The 20,062-nt window shown below is 42.8% G+C and overlaps 1 protein-coding gene across 1 annotated transcript in view; it reads right to left on the bottom strand.

Annotated features, from left to right (window-relative positions):
• GCN1 (GCN1 activator of EIF2AK4) overlaps positions 1 to 20,062 on the bottom strand; it is a 433,190-nt gene that overhangs the window by 168,160 nt on the left and 244,968 nt on the right. The window contains 2 exon segments of the mRNA XM_029571925.1: positions 7,994 to 8,108; positions 11,815 to 11,936. Of these exon segments, the coding sequence (XP_029427785.1) occupies positions 7,994 to 8,108; positions 11,815 to 11,936 (237 nt within the window).

The raw sequence follows: 20,062 nt of genomic DNA, 5'->3' as shown, positions 1-20,062 counted from the left end.
CTCTCCCAGCCCCATGAAGTGAAGGAATTTCTGATGCTTCTCCCTGAAGGTAATCTATAGATATGCTTCTGTGAGATCCAGAGAAGCCAGGAACTCCTCTTTGTGGACAACCACTATCACCAAGTGCAGGGTCTTCATCCAGAAATGTGGCACTTACAGAGCTGCATTCACCTTCTTCAAATCTAGAATGGGCCAACAGGTACCTTCCTTCTTCGGGACTACAAAATAGATGGGATACTGCCCTGTGTCCTGCTCCTCTGGAGGCACCAGAACAATCACCTCCAGGTGCTACAGATGATCCAGGTTGGAGCAAACTGTCTTTCACATGGTACAGGAGGTGCATAGGAGCTCATGTAGGACTCGTGGACTGGACGAGCAAATTCTAAGACGTAGCTGTCTTATGACTGTAAAGACCCACTAGTCTGTGGTTATCTTGGTCCACTCCTCTCGTAAGAGAGGGCTAACTGCCCCACAATGGCCTCTGGGGAAGAGTGGACCAGCCTCATTTCATTGTGCGGTTTTACTTCCTCCAGCACCTTGTGCGGAGCTCTCTCGGGCAGGTCTACATGAGCCATGAAAGGACTGTATGCTGCCCAACTCCTGTCTCTAGGCGGAGGCTGAGCCCCTTCCCGGGTGAAATCTTCTTTTCTTCCAGTATTGCCACTGGGCTGGAAAGTTATTCTTGCCGCCTTTCAGCTTATCTTTGAACAACTTATGCCTCTTCGACTCGCCTAAATGCTTCAACAGGTACTCCAGATCCTCCCCAAACAAAAGGCTGCCTTTCAAAGAGAGATGGCCCAGTTGCGACTTGGACCAAACTCCGTAGTAGAGAAACTGCTGCTCACCAGCATCGACACAATTAGGTGTGGTTTTGACCGTGGAACTAGTTACATTATGGTACTTTTAGATGTGTCTTCTGCCTTTGACACTATTAATCACCATATTCTCTTAAAGCATTTTGAAGAGATTATTTCAGGTTACATCCTCAAAGAGTTTATCATCATATTTTTCTAATAGATTATAGCTGGTTTCCATTGTGAAGTCTTCTTCTAGCTGGCATTGTGTTGCTTCTGGGGTACTCTAGGGTTCCGCGCGGTCAGCGGTTCTCTTCAATATTTACATTTCCCCACTCTGTAAACTGATATCTTGGCTGGGAGTTATTTATACATTATATGCTGATGGTATACAGTATTTTGTCCCTAAGCAATCATCATGGTCAGCAACTAATGACTTGTTGAATATTTGTTTCTCATCCATAAAATCTTGGCTTTCCTATCAACATTTGGCTTTAAATTTATATAAAACTGAGATCTTAATTTTAAAGAGACTCCAATTATGTTCCATCTTTATTTACTTTTGAGAATTTGACAATTAAAGTATCCGCTGTCGTTCGGAACCTTGGGGTCCTTCTTGACAATGAACTAACTATGAAACCTTTTAGTTCTCTGGTTAAATCATCCTTCATCAAATTGAAGATGTTGCGACAATTAAAGCTCTTTTACCTGCACATTATTTTAGATCGATATTGCAAGCTCTGGTCCTCAATAAATTAGAATATTGCAATTCTTTATTGATTGGACTACTGGTTAATTCATTGAGAGCCCTTCAACTGATACAAAATTCTGCTGCCAGGCTATTAAGAGCAAAAGATTTATGTGGGCACATTACTCCTGCTCTCTTTTCCCTTCACTTGCTTTCAATTGTGTGTCGTATTAAGTTTAAATTTTTCTTACTTTTTAAGTTTTTATATTCCGATGTTTCTCCTTGAGTGCATGCGATTTTAAAATTTTATGTTCTGCCTTGTACCTTGTTAGAGGTCCCATGCTTCAGAATAGTTCATCTTTCTGAAGCATGTGCCCGTGCCTTTTCTGGGGAATTAGGTCCTCGAACATATCAGAACAATAACCTGTGTCTCTATATTCAATAAGGCAATAAAAACCTTTTATTTGAAAAGGTATTTAATTAATTTGCAGTAAGTTTAAAACTAGGATGATCTGGTTTGTTATGCTTGCAGATAGCAACTTCTAGATTCCTTAACTGTATTTATTTTGGTGGTATTGGAAGTCTCTGGTTACAATTTGATTTTAACTAAGTTTATTCTATGTAGTTTGTTTTTATTTTTATTTATTCTATAGTTTTTAATCTATGTTTTAATGAATGCATTATTTATCTGCCTTGAACATTTGGATATGTGCGGAAAATGAGTACTTTAAATCAACTGACCAATTTCACAACCACAGGAGTCTTCACTGCTGACACCATGTTCTGAACAGATGTGCAAAGCAAATCACACAACACGTCCACCACATACACTATTTTCACCTCCAAGCACTCTGCCTGTTTGGTGGGGACAGAGGACACCGTTCTTTTCACCTGAAGCTGTTGAACCTAGCACAAATAGGCACGTGCCATGAAGCTGCTGCAAACAGCTGCATTTATGCCCAGTGTTGAGACTTCAAACATCTTTTTAAGATATCTCCAACTTCCAGTCCTGAGCGTTCTTCAGAGCAACTGACCCTGCCACCGGAAAGCAGAGTTGCTTACCTGTAACAGGTGTTCTCCTAGGCAGCAGGATGTTAGTCCTCACATGTAGGTGACATCATCAGATGGAGCCCGGCACAGAATGACTGGCACACTGAGCATACCCAGCATGCCACTATAAGCGCGTCCTTGCGGGATCCCTCTTTAGTCTTGTAATATAGAATTTCACAAGCGAAAAATAAAACAAAATGCAGGAGAACCCAACTCCGCAGGGTGCTGGCCGGGGTTCCTGAGGACTAACATCCTGCTGTCCTGGGGGAACACCTGTTACAGGTAAGCAACTCTGCTTTCTCCTAGGACAAGCAGGATGGTAGTTCTCAAATATGGGTGAATACCAAGTTACAGGCTGCTCCTATTCAGTGCTGTTGGCAACAGAGGGAGGCAACCTGAACCCTAACAATCGGCCCTAGGCAGGAAGAGTTGGGTTTAAGGCTAGAAGAGATTGCGAAGGAGAGATTGGCTGAAGCTACTGTTGTGCCAACCATCCTTGTCCATGCAGTAGTGGCAGCGAACGTGAGTAGGGAACTCCATGTCACAGCCTTGCAGATTTCGGTGACAGAAACCGCCTGCAAGTGGGCTACCGATGCTGCCATAGCTCCCACAGAGTGAGTCTTGATACAGCCTCCAAACTGAAGGCCTGCCTGAGCATAGCAGAAGGAGATACAATCCACCAGCCAGTTGGACAGAGTTTGCTTGCCTACTGCAACTCTCACTCTATTCTTGTCGAAAGAGAGGAAGAGTTGTGTGGACTGCCTTTGGCCTGCTGTGATTTCTAGAAGAAAGGTAAGGCCCACTTGCAATCCAAACTGTGCAGAGCCCGTTTGCCGGTGTGAAAGAGGCCTCAGAAAAAAAGTGGGCAGAACAACCAACTGATTGAGATGAAAATCAGTCACCACCTTAGGCAGGAACTTAGGATGCAAATGCAGAACCACCCCATCAAAATCAAAATGTCCCATCATCACCAAAGAAATCAAAACCGGAAGCACTCTCAAAGCACCATGGTACAAACACGAGCTGAAAAACATCAAACGATCACTCCGACATGCCGAGAAAAAATGGAGAAGAGATCCTACCCCAACCCACCTGAACAAATACAAAACAATTCTTCACATCTACAAAACTGACATAGAACAGGCCAAACGAGAATACTACGAAAAGAAAATTAATGATCACCAATACAACCCAAGAGCCCTCTTCAACCTCATCACCAAACTTACTCAACCCATCCAAACCCCACCTGCAAACAAGAACACTTCTGATACCTGTGACAAACTAGCACAGTTTTTCATGGATAAAGTCTCCAAACTAATAACACCCACATCTCAACCTACCAAGGATATGACGACTCCCCAGGTCACGACCGCCCCCACCTGATCCACCTTCGACAACACAGCCTCCACAGAGATTAAAACCATCATACAAAAAACAAACCCAGCCACACACCCACTTGACTCCATACCAATCGCAACCTTGAAACTAATCCCGGATATCACAGCCAAACCCATAGCAGACGTCATTAACATATACCTAGAGCAAGGAGTTTTCCTAGAAGCTCTCAAATGTGCCATCATCAAACCCATACTAAAAAAACCACACCTTGATACCAACGACCCTACCAATTTCAGACCCATATCGATCCTCTCTTTCATCACAAAAATCCTAGAAAAAACTGTTAACCATCAACTCTCCAAACACCTGGAATCACAAAAAAATACTATACCCATTGAAACACGGATTCAGAAAAACCCTCAGCACAGAGACCCTTCTACTTACACTTACCAACTCAGCTCTCAGAGGTCTAGACGCCGGCCAATCCTACCTTCTTATACTGCTGGACATATCTGCTGCATTCGACACCATCAACCACAACATCCTCCTAACCAGACTAAGAGAGATTGGACTAGACGGCACCACAATCAAATGGCTCAGCTCCTACCTAACAAACAGAACATACAAAGTAACTTTCAACAACAAAGAATCAAAACAGTTCCCCCTCCCACACGGCGCCCCCCAAGGATCATCACTTTCCTCTACCCTCTTCAACATTTACATGCTCCCATTATGCAAACTCCTAACCAACCTGAGCCTACAATACTTTGTGTACGCCGATGACGTCCAGATCCTCCTCCCCACGAAACAAGACATACAGAACACCCTCACTCAATGGAACTCCATCCTGACTCAAATAAAAATACTCCTATCACAAATATCACTCACCCTTAACCACTCCAAAACTGAAATCCTACACATCTCTAACAAACCCCCTACATGGAATATTCAAGATCCCACTTCCTCCCTAAGCCAAAGCCAATTTGTCACAACCGTAAGAGACCTAGGCATCACACTAGACTAAGAGCTCAACCTGCAAACCTTCATAAACACAATAATAAAGGAGGGCTATTTCAAACTACAAGTCCTCAAAAAAATCAAACCCCTACTACACACACAATCCTATTCTCATCCTATCTAAACTTGACTAATGTAACTCTATTCTCCTCAGACTCCCTGCCTCCACCCTCAAGCCACTCCAGCTACTGCAAAATGCGACAGCCAGATCCCTCACAAACAGCCCCATACTGAAAGACCTCCACTGGCTCCCCATAATCCACAGAATTCAATATAAAACCCTCACTCTCATGCACAAATCCCTCAACAATGAAAAGACTGACTGGCTAAAGGACACCCTTCTTCCATACAACTCTCAAAGAAACCTACGTTCTAAAAACACTGGACTCCTAACCGTCCCTTCAATCAAACAGGCACACCTCACCTCTACGCGAGAACGCGCATTTTCCTTAGCAGGCCCCAGACTGTGGAACAAACTACCAGCAAAACTCAGAACGGAACCTTCATCTCAGAACTTCAAGAAAGCCGTAAAAACAAGGCTACTCCGCAAAGCGTATCCTGACAACAATTAACCCATACTACTGGGCTCCAACCCCAAACAACCAGCCCTCTAACCCCCAATTTAACCCACCAAGAGAACCCCCTAACACCACCAGCAAAGGTTCTCTCAATCTTGAAACCATCAGCTATTAGAACGATAATGCCAAGAAACTAAATAGCATTTGTCAGTCAAGGTATTGTTAAAATGTTAATATTGTTAAACTTTTCACTTAAATGTAATTTTCAAAATGTTACAATGTTACGATGTCCATATAATATAACCGCTGTCACATTATCACTCAAGTTCTCATGTAAACCAATGAGATACCCATGTTTGAATGTCGGTATATAAAAAACAAATATATAAATAATCTAATGGCCCTGCTTAAGTCCACTGGACCCTTTTCTTTCCTCTACTCCTCCCAACTTGTTTCCTCATTCTCCCTGTTACATGTAACTTTAATTTTATCTCTTTCTAAAGCATGTTTTTATTATCCCCATTAATTGTAAACCGATGTGATATGCAAATGAATGTCACCCGTTTGGAAGCCCACTTCCCCTTACCCCAACGGGATCGAAAATGTCAGCACAGCACACCAAGCAAGGAGACTGGAGGAAGTCTTACTGAAACCCCTCCAAACGTCTCTGAATTGGGAGGTAATTTTATTTATTTTTTTTTTAAACTTACCTGGGTTCAGCGCTTACCAGCTAAGTACAGAGATGGTCTCCAGCTGCGAGGGAAGAGGGCTTTGGCAGTCACCGCCGCGCTCAGCTTCCTGCATGCTGGGAACTGGCTACCGGACCAAGGCACCCCTCTGAAGGATCTCGGAAATCGCCTCAGGAATTCTCAATTGGGCGAGGGACCTTTAGGTATCACCACAGGAGAGCAGGACTCAATTTTGTTTTCTTCAATTTAAATGTAGAATTTTTTCCTTCCAAAAAGTACAGCAATCCCCATAGAGAGAGGTACATCCACCATCTGCTGGAGACTAAGAAATACTGAAGGCCTAAGGTCACTGCAGGGTGTATGTGGGGTGACGTCAGCTTTGAAATCTGACTCAGTCTCCAACTGCTGGCAGGGGAGCATAACCCATTGGTCCTGAGTCCATCTGGCTACACGCTAGGAAAGCTTTTCTTCTCTGTCTCCATCTGTTGCACTGGAGGTGGATTCTTGGACTGAGGAGGGGTTGACGCAACCCGCAGGCAAGGGCCTACAGGTCCCCACCGTCAGCAGGTGGAGTGGGCTGAAGCTAGAGGCCACTGGAGCTTCACCTACACCAGCCCACGTTCCCCTCGGGTTGAGCCTTTGGGTGCCGGGGCTGGCAGGACTTAGGCGGGCCTCGAGATTGGACATCAAAAGCAGGTAGTTCAGCCCAGAGACAGCAGCCAGTAGGTGGCGTAGTTGTAACCTGGACTGGTCCCAGTACAGGAACCCAAGCACAAAGGAACGAGGATTGACTGAAGGTGCTTGAGCAAAGAAAGGCATCCACGCCCAGAGGCGTCACTGACGAACTGGAATGAGAGCTGGTGGCAATTGGAGGGTGTAGCAAGCAACATAGAACTCTGGACACAAAGGAGTCTATAGCTTGGTCATCCGTAGCAATGGTCAGGGCACAGAGAAGGCAGGCGTGGTCAGGCGTAGCAATGGTCAAGGCACGGAGAAGGCAGGTGTGGTCAGGCGTAGCAATGGTCAAGGCACGAAGAACGCAGGCGCGGTCGGACGTAGCGGAGGTCAGGCTTGGAGAAGGCAGGCAAGGTCGGACGTAGCAGAGGTCAGGCTTGGAGAAGGCAAGCAAGGTCGGACGTAGCAGAAGTCGGCACCGGGAGGCCAATCAGAGTACAAATGAGACGAACGAGGAATCAGGAACTTGGAGACAATAAGAAATACGGATCAAGGAAGCACGGAGGCAACGAGTACTCAGAACCAAACAGGGAACCGAGGAGACCTGTTGCAAAAGCAACGCTATGGTGCGAGGCCTGAGCATTTACACGCTGAAGGGTCTGACGTCAGCATCCGGGTCTGCGGCCAGGTTCCCACCATGGGCCCTTTAAAAGGTTTACTGAGGGGCGCGCCCTCTGCGAACCCCGCAGAGAGGCCCAACGGATGGTGGCATCTTCGCTATAAGTCCCGGGACGTGGAGCAGGGCCGGAGGCGCTGGCGGGAGCCCAAGGTCGGAGCCCAAGGTCGGAGCCAGCAGCCACTGCCACAAGCGATGGGGAGTTGGAGCCTGGAAGTTGCTTAGAAAGGTGAGAGGGCCGCACTGTGGGGCTGCCGCGGGCGGCAAGCATAACACCATCTTCTGGAAGGAATGAAAAGCCCAAGCATCTATACTGATTTGGGGGATGAACAAAAACTCTTGGTTGGGACCCTGTTAGTGTGAGGGAAGTTGGGACGCCATTAGCATCAGGGGAGCTTGGACCCTCTCTCTGGATGGTACGCTATCAGTGTAAAGAAAGCTGGGAAACTCAATAGCAATAAAGAATCTTGTGGGGGGAAAAAACAGTGAAGCTACTCAGCATCAGAATTACATATGTTTGAGTCATTTCAAATTCTGAAGTTTCATACCAGCTTTGGTTCTCCAGGATTCCTCCTCAAGTGCTACTAGGAGAGATGGCAGCACCAGTTTTACACCATGGGCACTCAAGTTACTCATCACAGCCTTGGCACATTCATCTGCAGCCTTAGAAAAAATGTGGGAGATAAATCTACTTTATTTATCCTCTTGATAAAAAAACCAAAACAAAACATGTAGTACTCAACCCTTGAACCCAAGAGAATAGTCACTACCCACAGAATTCATCAGCATAGCCCCAAGCTCTTAGTGCGCTTAAAGGACTGCAAATTTAGCATTCCAGAGCCAATAGTAGGAAGGACACACTCAAAGGATATCAGTAGCTTACTGAAGAACATCCAAGCTCATGCTAAGCATGTGTTTATTCTATAGCTAATACCAAAAAAGAAGCAATATAGGTTTCACTCTAATTATAAATTCAGAATAGAAGGGAACCAAATATTTGCAATATTTAAGCAAAAATATTTAAAAATTAGTGTAAAGATGGTATTATAAAAAGTGTCTTTAGCCACTGAACTCGGCTCAACTTCACAAACATATAAGCTCTAATCATATACCAAAAATGCATCATTCATGTCAACAGGTGTGCATAAATTCCAAAACAACATAGTGCTGTGTGTGGAATATCAAACAAAACTGCTATATAAAACTTCTTTATCCAAAAACTACTTATCTGAAAAGCAACACTGCTCCAAAGATTCTCTTGCTATATAAAGGTCCCAGGCATATTAGACTATCAAGGAAAACAAACCCTGATTGACAAAGTTTCAGCATGTAAGCTCAAATCTAATCTAAAATTTTGATATGACTGTTTTGTTTAATATTCCACACATGACATATTATTTTGTAATTTATATACACCTATGGAACTGAATGATGCACTTTGATGGTGACAAGGTCCCCAACCCTCTGCTCAGCCACTCAATCCGGGGATGACCCTTAATGAAGCTTAACACTCCAGAGACAAGTCCTTCGCCTTGTTTTATTTTTCAAACTCCAGACTGCAGATGTTACACTTCTACCATGTACTGGAGACAGATAAATACTGAGGGACTGCACGTGGCACTCTAGGTTAAGTAGCAGTGTCAGTAAAGCTTTTTTCTCTGTCTCCACCTGCTGGTAGGGAGGCAAAACCTATGCGTCTGAACTGATCTGGGTGTATGAACAGGAACTGAAAATTTTTATTTGTTTTGTTTAATATTCCACACATAGCACTATATTATTTGTAATTTATACACACCTATGGAACTGAATGATGCACTTTGATGGTATATGATAAGAGTTTATGTGCCTGTAGTTGAGCCAAATTCACTTTTTTATGATACCATAATTGTTTTTTGGGGGTTTTTTTTTTACTTAAGTGTTGCAAATTTTTTGGTTTACTTCTTTTTTAAGTTTATTCTATAGCTATCATATACAGGGCACATACCTTGTACATTATTCACAGGGCTCAGCCCCTCTCCAGAGTGCACGCTATGCAGGGCATATACTACATTGACCATCACAAGGCTCAGTCCCTCCCCCAGATAGTGCTATATAAAGGTATACAGAAAGAGGGAGAAAGTGTACTTCACAGTTTTATTAATGATATAATTTGGAGCATTTCTTTTTTGTGCAAAAGTTTATAATAAAGATATTTTACCAAAGCACACAATAGCTAAGGATCACCACCTTTACTTGTTCTCAATTAAAACCTATTCCATTCACCTAATGATTCATCCAACAGACATACACACATCACATTCAAGCTGCATACTCATGCAAACAATATTCAAAATCACTAAATATCACAAAAACCCCAACAGAGACCCCTGTTTCGTTATGAAATAGCTTCTTAAAGGGGATTTCTTAACATCATGAATGAATTAAAAAAGAGACCCGATAGCTACTGTGACATCCTGCACATGAGATTTGCATTCACATAAGGGTTAATTATACAAATGTATTTCCATGAGACTGTAGTTCAACAAATATAATTCAATAAGACCGCATGAAGGAGTTGACTTCACATGTTATAGACAACAGCATAGCTCATCTCAATTGGCAAACTGAAAACAAAAAAGGAAGAGAAAACAAAAATTAAAAAAGAAAAATTAGAGCAAAATTCTAATAAGACCTACATACTTGGCACTACTGGAATTCAAAAAACATACATAAAGGGGCTGTCTGATTTCTCTTCCCACAACCACACTGGGATATGAATTTAGGGTAAACCTATGCATCATCAAAAGAAATAAGAACAAGTTAACCGAACATACCCTAAACTCCACAACCACTATCTGAGACACAAATATATTAAAAAATAATATGTGCAGCTGTGCACTGTCACTTACTAGATTTTAGGGCAATGTGGTTTTGGGAAGATAAATCAGAATTTTGATCTAATTTTTTTTTTTTTTTTTTTTTTTGTTTTCTCTTCCTTTTCTGTTTTCAGTTTGTCAACTGAGATGAGCTATGCTGTTGTCTGTAACATGTGAAGTCAACTCCTTCATGCGGTCTTATTGAATTATATTTGTATAACTCCGGTCTCATGGAAGCACATTTGTATGATTAACACTTATGTGAATGCGAATCTTAAAGATATTTTACCAAAGCACACAATAGCTATCATAAAATATCTTTATTATAAACTTTTGAACAAAAAAGAAATGCTCCAAATTGTATCATTAATAAAACTGTGAAGTACACTTTCTCCCTCTTTCTATATTTTATGTCTATTCATTTTGGAAGGAAGTCCCTCGTATACATCATCTTTCTTTGACCTATACAAAGGTATGCACCATGTGCACCATCACAGGGCTAGGCCTCTCCTCACAGAGGACTATACACAGTGCATACATATACTACATGTACAGGAACAGGAACTATAAGCACAGGAACCAGCCTTTCCCAAGAGGGCACACACCATGCACACTATCAGATGGTCCCAGATTACTATACACAAGGGATATATCATGTTCAACATCATAGGAGCCAGCTCTTCCCCAATGTGCGCCATACATACGGCAAGTATCATGTGCATCATTATAGAAACCTGCCCCTCCCTAGAGAGTACATGTGCAGGGTATATACTATCTGTACAATCACAGGAGCCACCCTATCCCCACAATGTGTCATACGCAGGCCATATACCATGTGCAACAAGCAGCCATCCCCTCCCCAGAAGGTGCTACTTATAAGGCAGAAATTATGTGCAGCAACAGGGTGGGATGTGGGGGTTAATGGGTGGTGGAAGGTGTGTGTGTGTGTGTGTGTAGGGAATGGAGGGATATAGAAGTGGTTATGGGGTTTGAGAGGTGTGGGGAGGGTTAGGCATGTGTGTAGAAACTAAGGCTTGGGGCAGGATTAAGCTCCAGGGGTTGTAAGCTCCTCCTTATGTACATCATGATCAGGTTTCTTTATAGGGATCTAAACCCTTGAAACATTACATGGCTCATTCTCTCCATACTTTTCAGAACCTCCTTCAGCACTGCCATTTATGACACCAGCATTATAAACTTTCCATTAAGGCCACCATAGATTTTTTCCTAATTACAGCCCACCCTTCCTCTTTGATTAGCCATCGTAGCTTCAGGGCTTGGCAGGAGGACATAGACTGAAGCTACATTCAAAATATGGCACAGAAAACCTGTAAGCAAATGTTATTAGCGTCATAGGTGTCATTACTGTGTGATAGCTGTAATTTCCTCACTCTGGGAAATGTCAACAATTTCCCCAGCCCCGGCCAGCATAACATCCAGAATCTGGGGATCACAACTCAAATACGTCCAGCTATGCATTTCAGGTCTAAGAGGAACTGTAAAACTGTACTAACCTCTCGCACATACTGATTCCCATCTCCAAAGCAGAGCAGAAGGTGAGGTAGCACATGAACCACATAGGGCTCAAATAACTTCCCTAGCATGTTACACAGCATCTCAAAGGCAAAAAGAGCACCTGTAGAAACAGTACGTGATGTCAGCCAAGAGAAGGACACAGAAAACAAGAACCAGCAGCAATTCATTCAACCTCATCAAACCAGAAACATGCATTATACTTATCTATAGATCAACATTTCCCTCATGCAACTGAAACCAAGGGGCTGCACACCAGGAAGACCTAAGCTGGTAGAGCTGGCAATCTGTTAAAGGGATGTAGGAAATAAAATAATAGCATCTATCAGGGAGGGGACTTTAATCATGACAGTGCTCGAAACCAGCACTGCACTTTATTATTAGGCAGACTAAATGATTAACTAAGGCACCAGCTTCTGGAAAGTGGAAAAGAACAGCAGCAATCACAGCAAAAAAATAGGTTCTGACAGCCACACAAACTCAGAGCCATCAGCGTTTTTAATCACTTTGTAATATCTTTGCTAAGCACAAACAAACTGACATACCAAGGGGCCCATGCAATACAATGTGCTCACCCAAGCGCACTGTTTAATCCGCAGTTGGACGTGGGTTGTGTAGGCATATCTTCAGCCCCTTATGCTAAGAGGATTAGCGCCTCCACAATGTGCCGTGAAACTAATAGCGCCCATCACATGCAAATGCATGTTGATGAGGCTATTAGTTAGTCACCCCAAATGCAAGAAAAACATGTGCATCCAATACGCACATTTTTGCACTCAGAAATTAACGTCTGTCCAGAGCATGCGTTAATTTCTGAGTGCCCCCAAAACGTTGTACAGAAAAGTAGGAAATACGGCTTTTCTGTACATCCTCCAACTTAATATCATGGTGAAATTAAGTAGGAGGAACAAAAGATTTAAAAAAAAAATTTTTTTAAGTGCCGGCTGTGCACAGATTAGGAAAACGGACACGGATAAATTCAGCGTCTGTTTTCTTAACCAGCGGATAGCCACGGACAGCCGACTTCTCCTGGGTGTCCGTTGTCAAGGATGCGCTAGGGGTGCACAATCAACCTTAGCGCCTCCTTGACAGTGCACCCCGTAATTTTAATATTGCATGGCAGCCCCAGGAGAGGTGCCTGGGGGGCATTAGGAAAGTGGGTGCTGAACACTCAGCGCCCGCTTTCAGCACTTTTTTTTTTGCATCGGCCCCCAAGTATTTGCTTTTCATCATACTTTGATTATTCTTGTGTTTTAAAGCTTTGTTGTTTTTTTTTTTTTTTTAAGAGATTTAACACTTTGTGACTTCACCTCTTAACAGGACCTGAAAATTCATTTTTGAACCCAGGTTTTAGCCTGTAGTGCATGAAACAGGTGGGGAGGGAACTGACAGAGTTACTCTGCTCCCTAATCCCAGCCCCTCCCCAGCAATTGCAGGGAATAGGAAATGATGGGTGTGGCTAGAATAGATAGCAAAGAGTTCACACTTTACACATTTCTACTTCTAATTTGTGGTCTCTTAGTCTGCATTTGGTGAGGGATTGTCTGTGTTCTGCATGTGTGACTAAGATGAGGTATTCTGCTAACAGGTAATTTCTGTGTAGGAATCTGCAGAAGTCCAGCTTGTTCTGTTTTCCCAATAGGTGGTGTGCTTAGTGCTGCGAATAAGCTGACTCAATAAGGTATCAGTACTTGTTAACATATTTACTGCCAGTATGCCACACTAGAATGACACAGAGCCAAGCTCCCACCCAGGGAATACCCCCACAGCTGGTGAGCAGCATGGGGGCTAATGCCTCAATTCTATAACCAGTGCCCAGAATCTCAGGGAGCAGAAAAAGAACTGCTCTGCTAAGTGCTGTAGCTCCTCCCTCTCACACAGCATCCAAGCAGGGGGTGAAACAGGAGCGAAGAAGATAGGATTATAGACAGTGCTGGGGAGGAGCCGGCCGTCGTGATACATGTGGGCACCAACGACATAAGAAAATGTGGGAGAGAGGTTATAGAAGCCAAATTTAGGATTTTAGGTAGGAAGCTGAAATCCAGAACCTCCTGGGTGGCATTCTCTGAAATGCTTCCTGTTCCACGTGCAGGTCCCCAGAGGCAGGCAGAGCTCCAGAGTTTCAATGAGTGGATGAGACGATGGTGCAGGGAAGAGGGATTCAACTTTGTAAGGAACTGGGGAAACTTTTGGGGAAAGGGGAGACTTTTCCAAAAGGATGGGCTCCACCTTAACCAGAGTGGAACCAAGCTGCTAGCACTAACTTTCAAAAAGGAGATCGAGCAGCTTTTAAACTAGAACAAGGGGGAAAGCAGACAGGCACTCAGCAGTGCATGGTTCGGAGAAATGTATCATTGAAGGATACTAATAAAACAGGAGAGTTAGGGCATCCCAACAGAGAGGTTCCATTAAAAGCAAACATAGTCCAAATGCCTATATGTAAAAAATCACCGAAGCTAATCATTTCCGAATTATCCCAAACAACTGAAAAGCAGGTTGTTAAAACAAACAAAAAACACACTTTGAAATGTCTGTATGCCAATGACAGAAGTCTAAGAAGTAAGATGGGAGAGTTAGAGTGTATAGCAGCAAATGATGATATTGACATAACTGGCATCACAGAGACTTGGTGGAAGGAGGATAACCAATGGGACAGTGCTATAATCAGGGTACAAATTATATCGCAATGATAGGGAGGATCAACTTGGTGGGGGTGTGGCACTTTATGTCCGGGAGGGTATAGAGTCCAACAGGATAAAGATCATACAAAAGACTAAATGCTCAGTAGAATCTATATGGGTAGAAATCCCATGTGTGTTGGGTAAGAGTATAGTGATAGGAGTATACTACTGTCCACCTGGACAAAATGGTCAGACAGATGATGAAATGCTAAGAGAAATCAGGGAAGCAAACCAATTTGGCAGTGCCATAATAATGGGAGATTTCAATTACCCCAATATTGACTGGGTAAATGTAACATCAGGACTTGCTAGAGACAAAGTTCCTGGATGTAATAAATGATTGCTTCATGGAGCAATTGGTTCAGGAACCAACAAGAGAGGGAGCTATTTTAGATTTAATTCTTAGTGGAATGCAGGATTTGGTGAGAGATGTAACGGTGGTGGGGCCACTTGGCAACAGTGATCATAACATGATCACATTTAAACTAATAACTGGAAGGGGGACAATAAGTAAATCTGCAGCTCTAACACTAAACTTTCAAAAGGGAAACTTAGATAAAATGAGGAAAATAGTTAGAAAAAAACTGAAAGGTGCAGCTGCAAAGGTTAAAAGTGTTCAACAGGCTTGGACATTGTTTAAAAATACAATCCTAGAGGTGCAGTCCATATGTATTCCACACATTAAGAAAGGTGGAAAGAAGGCAAAACGATTACCGTCTTGGTTAAAAGGTGAGATGAAAGAGGCTATTTTAGCCAAAAAAACATCCTCAAAATTGGAAGAAGAATCCATCTGAATAAAATAGGATAAAACAAACACTGTCAAGTTAAGTGTAAAACATTGATAAGACAGGCGAAGAGAGAATTTGAAATGAAGTTGGCCAGAGGCAAAAACTCATAAAAACTTTTAAAAATATATCCGAAGCAAGAAACCTGTGAGGGAGTCGGATGGACCATTAGATGACCGAGGGGTTAAAGGGGCTCTTAGGGAAGATAAGGCCATCGTAGAAAGACTAAATGAATTCTTTGCTTCCTGTTTACTACTGAGGATGTTGGGGAGATACCAGTTCTGGAGATGGTTTTCAGGGGTTATGAGTCAGACGAACTGAACGAAATCACTGTGAACCTGAAGATGTAGTAGGCCAGATTGACAAACTAAAGAGTAGCAAATCACCTGGACCGGATGGTATGTATCCTAGGGTACTGAAGGAACTCAAAAATGAAATTTCTGATCTATTAGTTAAAATTTGTAACCTATCATTAAAGTCATCCATTGTACCTGAAGACTAGAGGGTGGCCAATGTATCCCCAATATTTAAAAAAGGCTCCAGGGGCGATCCGGGTAACTATAGACCAGTGAGCCTGACTTCAGTGCTGGGAAAAATAGTGGAAACTATTCTCAAGATCAAAATCATAGAGCATATAGAAAGACATGATTTAATGGAACACAGTCAACATGGATTTACCCAAGGGAAGTCTTGCCTAACAAATCTGCTTCATTTTTTTTGAAGGGGTTAATAAACATGTGGATAAAGGTGAACCGGTAGATGTAGTGTATTTGGATTTTCAGAAGGCGTTTGACAAAATCCCTCATGAGAGGCTTCTAAGAAAACTAAAAAGTCATGGGATAGGAGGTGATGTCCTTTCGTGGATTAGAAACTGGTTAACAAGACTGGAAACAGAGTAGGATTAAATGGTCAATGTTCTCAGTGGAAAAGGGTAAATGTCTGGTAAAAAAGTGTGCAATGACTTCCAAGTAGCCACCCTACAAATCTCATATGGCAATACTTGTTGACATTCGGCCCAGGATGCCACTTGCGATCGAGTAGAGTGAGCCCTTAACCCCTCAGGTACAGGGCTGATAGATGTACGCTGAACCTATCGCTTCTTTCAATCATTGCGCTATGGTGGACTTTGAAGGCTTATGTCCCTTTTTTGTGTCACTCCATAGCACAAAAATATGATCTGATAGCCAAAAGCCATTAGTGACTTTAAGATACTGCAACAAGGCTCATTTCACATCCAAAAGCCACAACTCTCTCGCGTGAGGCGTCGCCACATCCAGATTTGGGAAACCCGGTAGCTCTACCGATTGATTCAAACAAAAAGATACCACCTTCTGAAAAACAGAAGGAACCGTGCACAAAGTGACGTTAGCATCCATAATACTCAGAAAAGGATCCTTACACGACAGAGCCTATAGTTCCAAAATCCTCCTAGCGCAACAAATTGAATACAGGGTAAAATATAAAACCCTTTGCACTATATTTGGGAATATATTTAGTGTGTTTGTGTGTTTGTGCCTTTAATAGTCAGTCAGTAAATAAAACAAGTTAGACTGTTTGCATTTTTAAATAGTCAGTCAATAAGGTAGCAGTAGGTAGTGTGTTTATTTTTTAAAAAGTCTGCCTGACTATTAAAGTGTCCTCCAGACTTTTAAAGAGCTAAGTGTTTTATTTAATAAATAACTGAGTGCATTGTATTGAAAACAAAAAAATCCACAAAAAAAAAAAAAAAAAAAACCCAACAAAAAAGTAGCCAGAAGCTAGAAATAAGCTAGGAGCAGTATATACCAAAGTAAAAAAGTTGAATATTTCAGCTCAGTTACTCACCTTGGAAAGGTGTTGAGGTAGTGTGATTAGGTTTGAATAGGGAACAACATTTGTTAATCAAGGGAGCTGTGAGTCACTCAGGCTGACTAACTAAAGTTAGACTGTTTGTAATTCCCAACCCTCCCACCCCTCGCCCACCCACCCCAAGCTCATCCCTTAATTTATAGGCAGGTGCCACTTGCACAAAAAAAAACCCAAAAAAAAAAAAAAAAAAAAAAAAAACCCCATCAACAAAAACTTTATTGAGAATTCGATCAGACCCCAGTAGGCCACTACCAGACATATAGTGAATTCACTAATACATTTAAAGGAACTTAGACACATTCCTAATCCCATAGCAACCTAAAACTTAACTAGGAACTGATCAAAATTGAGATGAAGGCAGCAGTCCAGCAGCAAGAGGGGGGCTTCCCAGTCTTTTGCATCGAGTGTCACATGTATGATTTTTTACCCACCGGTGAGAAGTTGTACATGTGCACGCGATGCAAAGAGCTCCTGGCTCTCAGAGAACGAGTCCGATCTCTGGAGGCTAGAGTGGCAGACCTGGAGGAGCTGAGGGAGACAGAGAGGTATATAGATGAGACCTTCAGGGACATAGTAGTCCAGTCCCAACTTCAGACTGGCAGCCCTGGTGCTGCCTTGGAGGAAGAAGGTCTCATAATGGGAGAGCACCAACCAGATGTAGCAGGAAAGGATCCTGTAGCAAGGACCTGCTCTCTAGGTGATGCATTGTCCTTTCGCACTGAGGATATCTCCCCAAGGCCTACTGCCCAGGAGGGAAGGGTTAGGTCGGCCGTCATAGTTGGTGATTCGATTATTAGGAATGTAGATAGCTGGGTGGCTGGTGGGCGTGAGGATCGCCTGGTAACATGCCTACCTGGTGCGAAGGTGGCGGACCTCACGCGTCACCTAGATAGGATTTTAGACAGTGCTGGGGAGGAGCCGGCTGTCGTGGTACACGTGGGCACCAACGACATAGGAAAATGTGGGAGGGAGGTTCTGGAAGCCAAATTTAGGCTCTTAGGTAGAAAGATTAAATCCAGAACCTCCAGGGTAGCATTCTCTGAAATGCTCCCTGTTCCACGCGCAGGTCACCAGAGGCAGGCAGAGCTCCGGAGTCTCAATGCGTGGATGAGACGATGGTGCAAGGAAGAGGGATTCAGTTTTGTTAGGAACTGGGGAACCTTTTGGGGAAGGGGGAGTCTCTTCCGAAGGGATGGGCTCCACCTTAACCAGGATGGAACCAGACTGCTGGCGCTAACCCTTAAAAAGGAGATAGAGCAGCTTTTAAACTAGAACAAAGGGGAAAGCCGACAGTCGCTCAGCAGCGCATGGTTCGGAGAGATGTATCTTTAAAGGATACTAATGATGCACTAGAATTAGGGCATCCCGACAGTGAGGTTCCAATAATTAGAAAAGTAGTCCAAATGCCTGTAACTAAAAACTCACCTGAGCTAAAAAATTCTAACTTATCCCTATCAATTAAAAAGCAGAATAAAAATACAATCAAAAAACAAACTTTGAAATGTTTGTATGCTAATGCCAGAAGTCTAAGAAGTAAGATGGGAGAATTAGAATGTATAGCAGTAAATGATGACATAGACTTAATTGGCATCTCAGAGACATGGTGGAAAGAGGATAACCAATGGGACAGTGCTATACCGGGGTACAAATTATATCGCAATGACAGAGAGGAGCAGTCGGGAGGAGGTGTGGCGCTTTATGTCCGGGATGGCATAGAGTCCAACAGGATAAACATCCTGCATGAGACTAAATACAAAATTGAATCTTTATGGGTAGAAATCCCTTGTGTATCAGGGAAGACTACAGTGATAGGGGTATACTACCGTCCACCTGGTCAAGATGGTGAGATGGACAGTGAAATGCTAAGAGAAATTAGGGAAGCCAACCAAATTGGTAGTGCAGTAATAATGGGAGACTTCAATTACCCCAATATAGACTGGGTAAATGTATCATCGGGTCACGCTAGAGAGATAACGTTCCTGGATGGAATAAATGATAGCTTTATGGAGCAAATGGTTCAGGAACCGACGAGAGAGGGAGCAATTTTAGATCTAATTCTCAGTGGAGCACAGGACTTGGTGAGAGAGGTAACGGTGGTGGGGCCGCTTGGCAATAGTGATCATAATATGATCAGATTTGATTTAATGACTGGAAAAGGAACAGTGTGCAAATCCAAAGCTCTCGTGCTAAACTTTCAAAAGGGAAACTTTGATAAAATGAGAAAAATTGTTAGAAAAAAACTGAAAGGAGCAGCTACAAAAGTAAAAAATGTCCAAGAGGCGTGGTCATTGTTAAAAAATACCATTCTAGAAGCACAGTCCAGATGTATTCCACACATTAAGAAAGGTGGAAAGAAGGCAAAACGATTACCGGCATGGTTAAAAGGGGAGGTGAAAGAAGCTATTTTAGCCAAAAGATCTTCATTCAAAAATTGGAAGAAGGATCCAACAGAAGAAAATAGGATAAAGCATAAACATTGGCAAGTTAAATGTAAGACATTGATAAGACAGGCTAAGAGAGAATTTGAAAAGAAGTTGGCTGTAGAGGCAAAAACTCACAGTAAAAACTTTTTTAAATATATCCGAAGCAGAAAGCCTGTGAGGGAGTCAGTTGGACCTTTAGATGATCGAGGGGTTAAAGGGGCACTTAGAGAAGATAAGGCCATCGCGGAAAGATTAAATGATTTCTTTGCTTCGGTGTTTACTGAAGAGGATGTTGGGGAGGTACCCGTAATGGAGAAGGTTTTCATGGGTAATGATTCAGATGGACTGAATCAAATCACGGTGAACCTAGAAGATGTGGTAGGCCTGATTGACAAACTGAAGAGTAGTAAATCACCTGGACCGGATGGTATACACCCCAGAGTTCTGAAGGAACTAAAAAATGAAATTTCAGACCTATTAGTAAAAATTTGT

The sequence above is a fragment of the Rhinatrema bivittatum genome, chromosome 11 (assembly GCF_901001135.1).
Source record: "Rhinatrema bivittatum chromosome 11, aRhiBiv1.1, whole genome shotgun sequence".
In the NCBI taxonomy this organism is placed as follows: Eukaryota; Metazoa; Chordata; class Amphibia; order Gymnophiona; family Rhinatrematidae; genus Rhinatrema; species Rhinatrema bivittatum.
The sequence above is the reverse complement of the archived record's forward strand: the minus strand, read 5'-3'. Positions and strand labels throughout refer to the sequence as shown.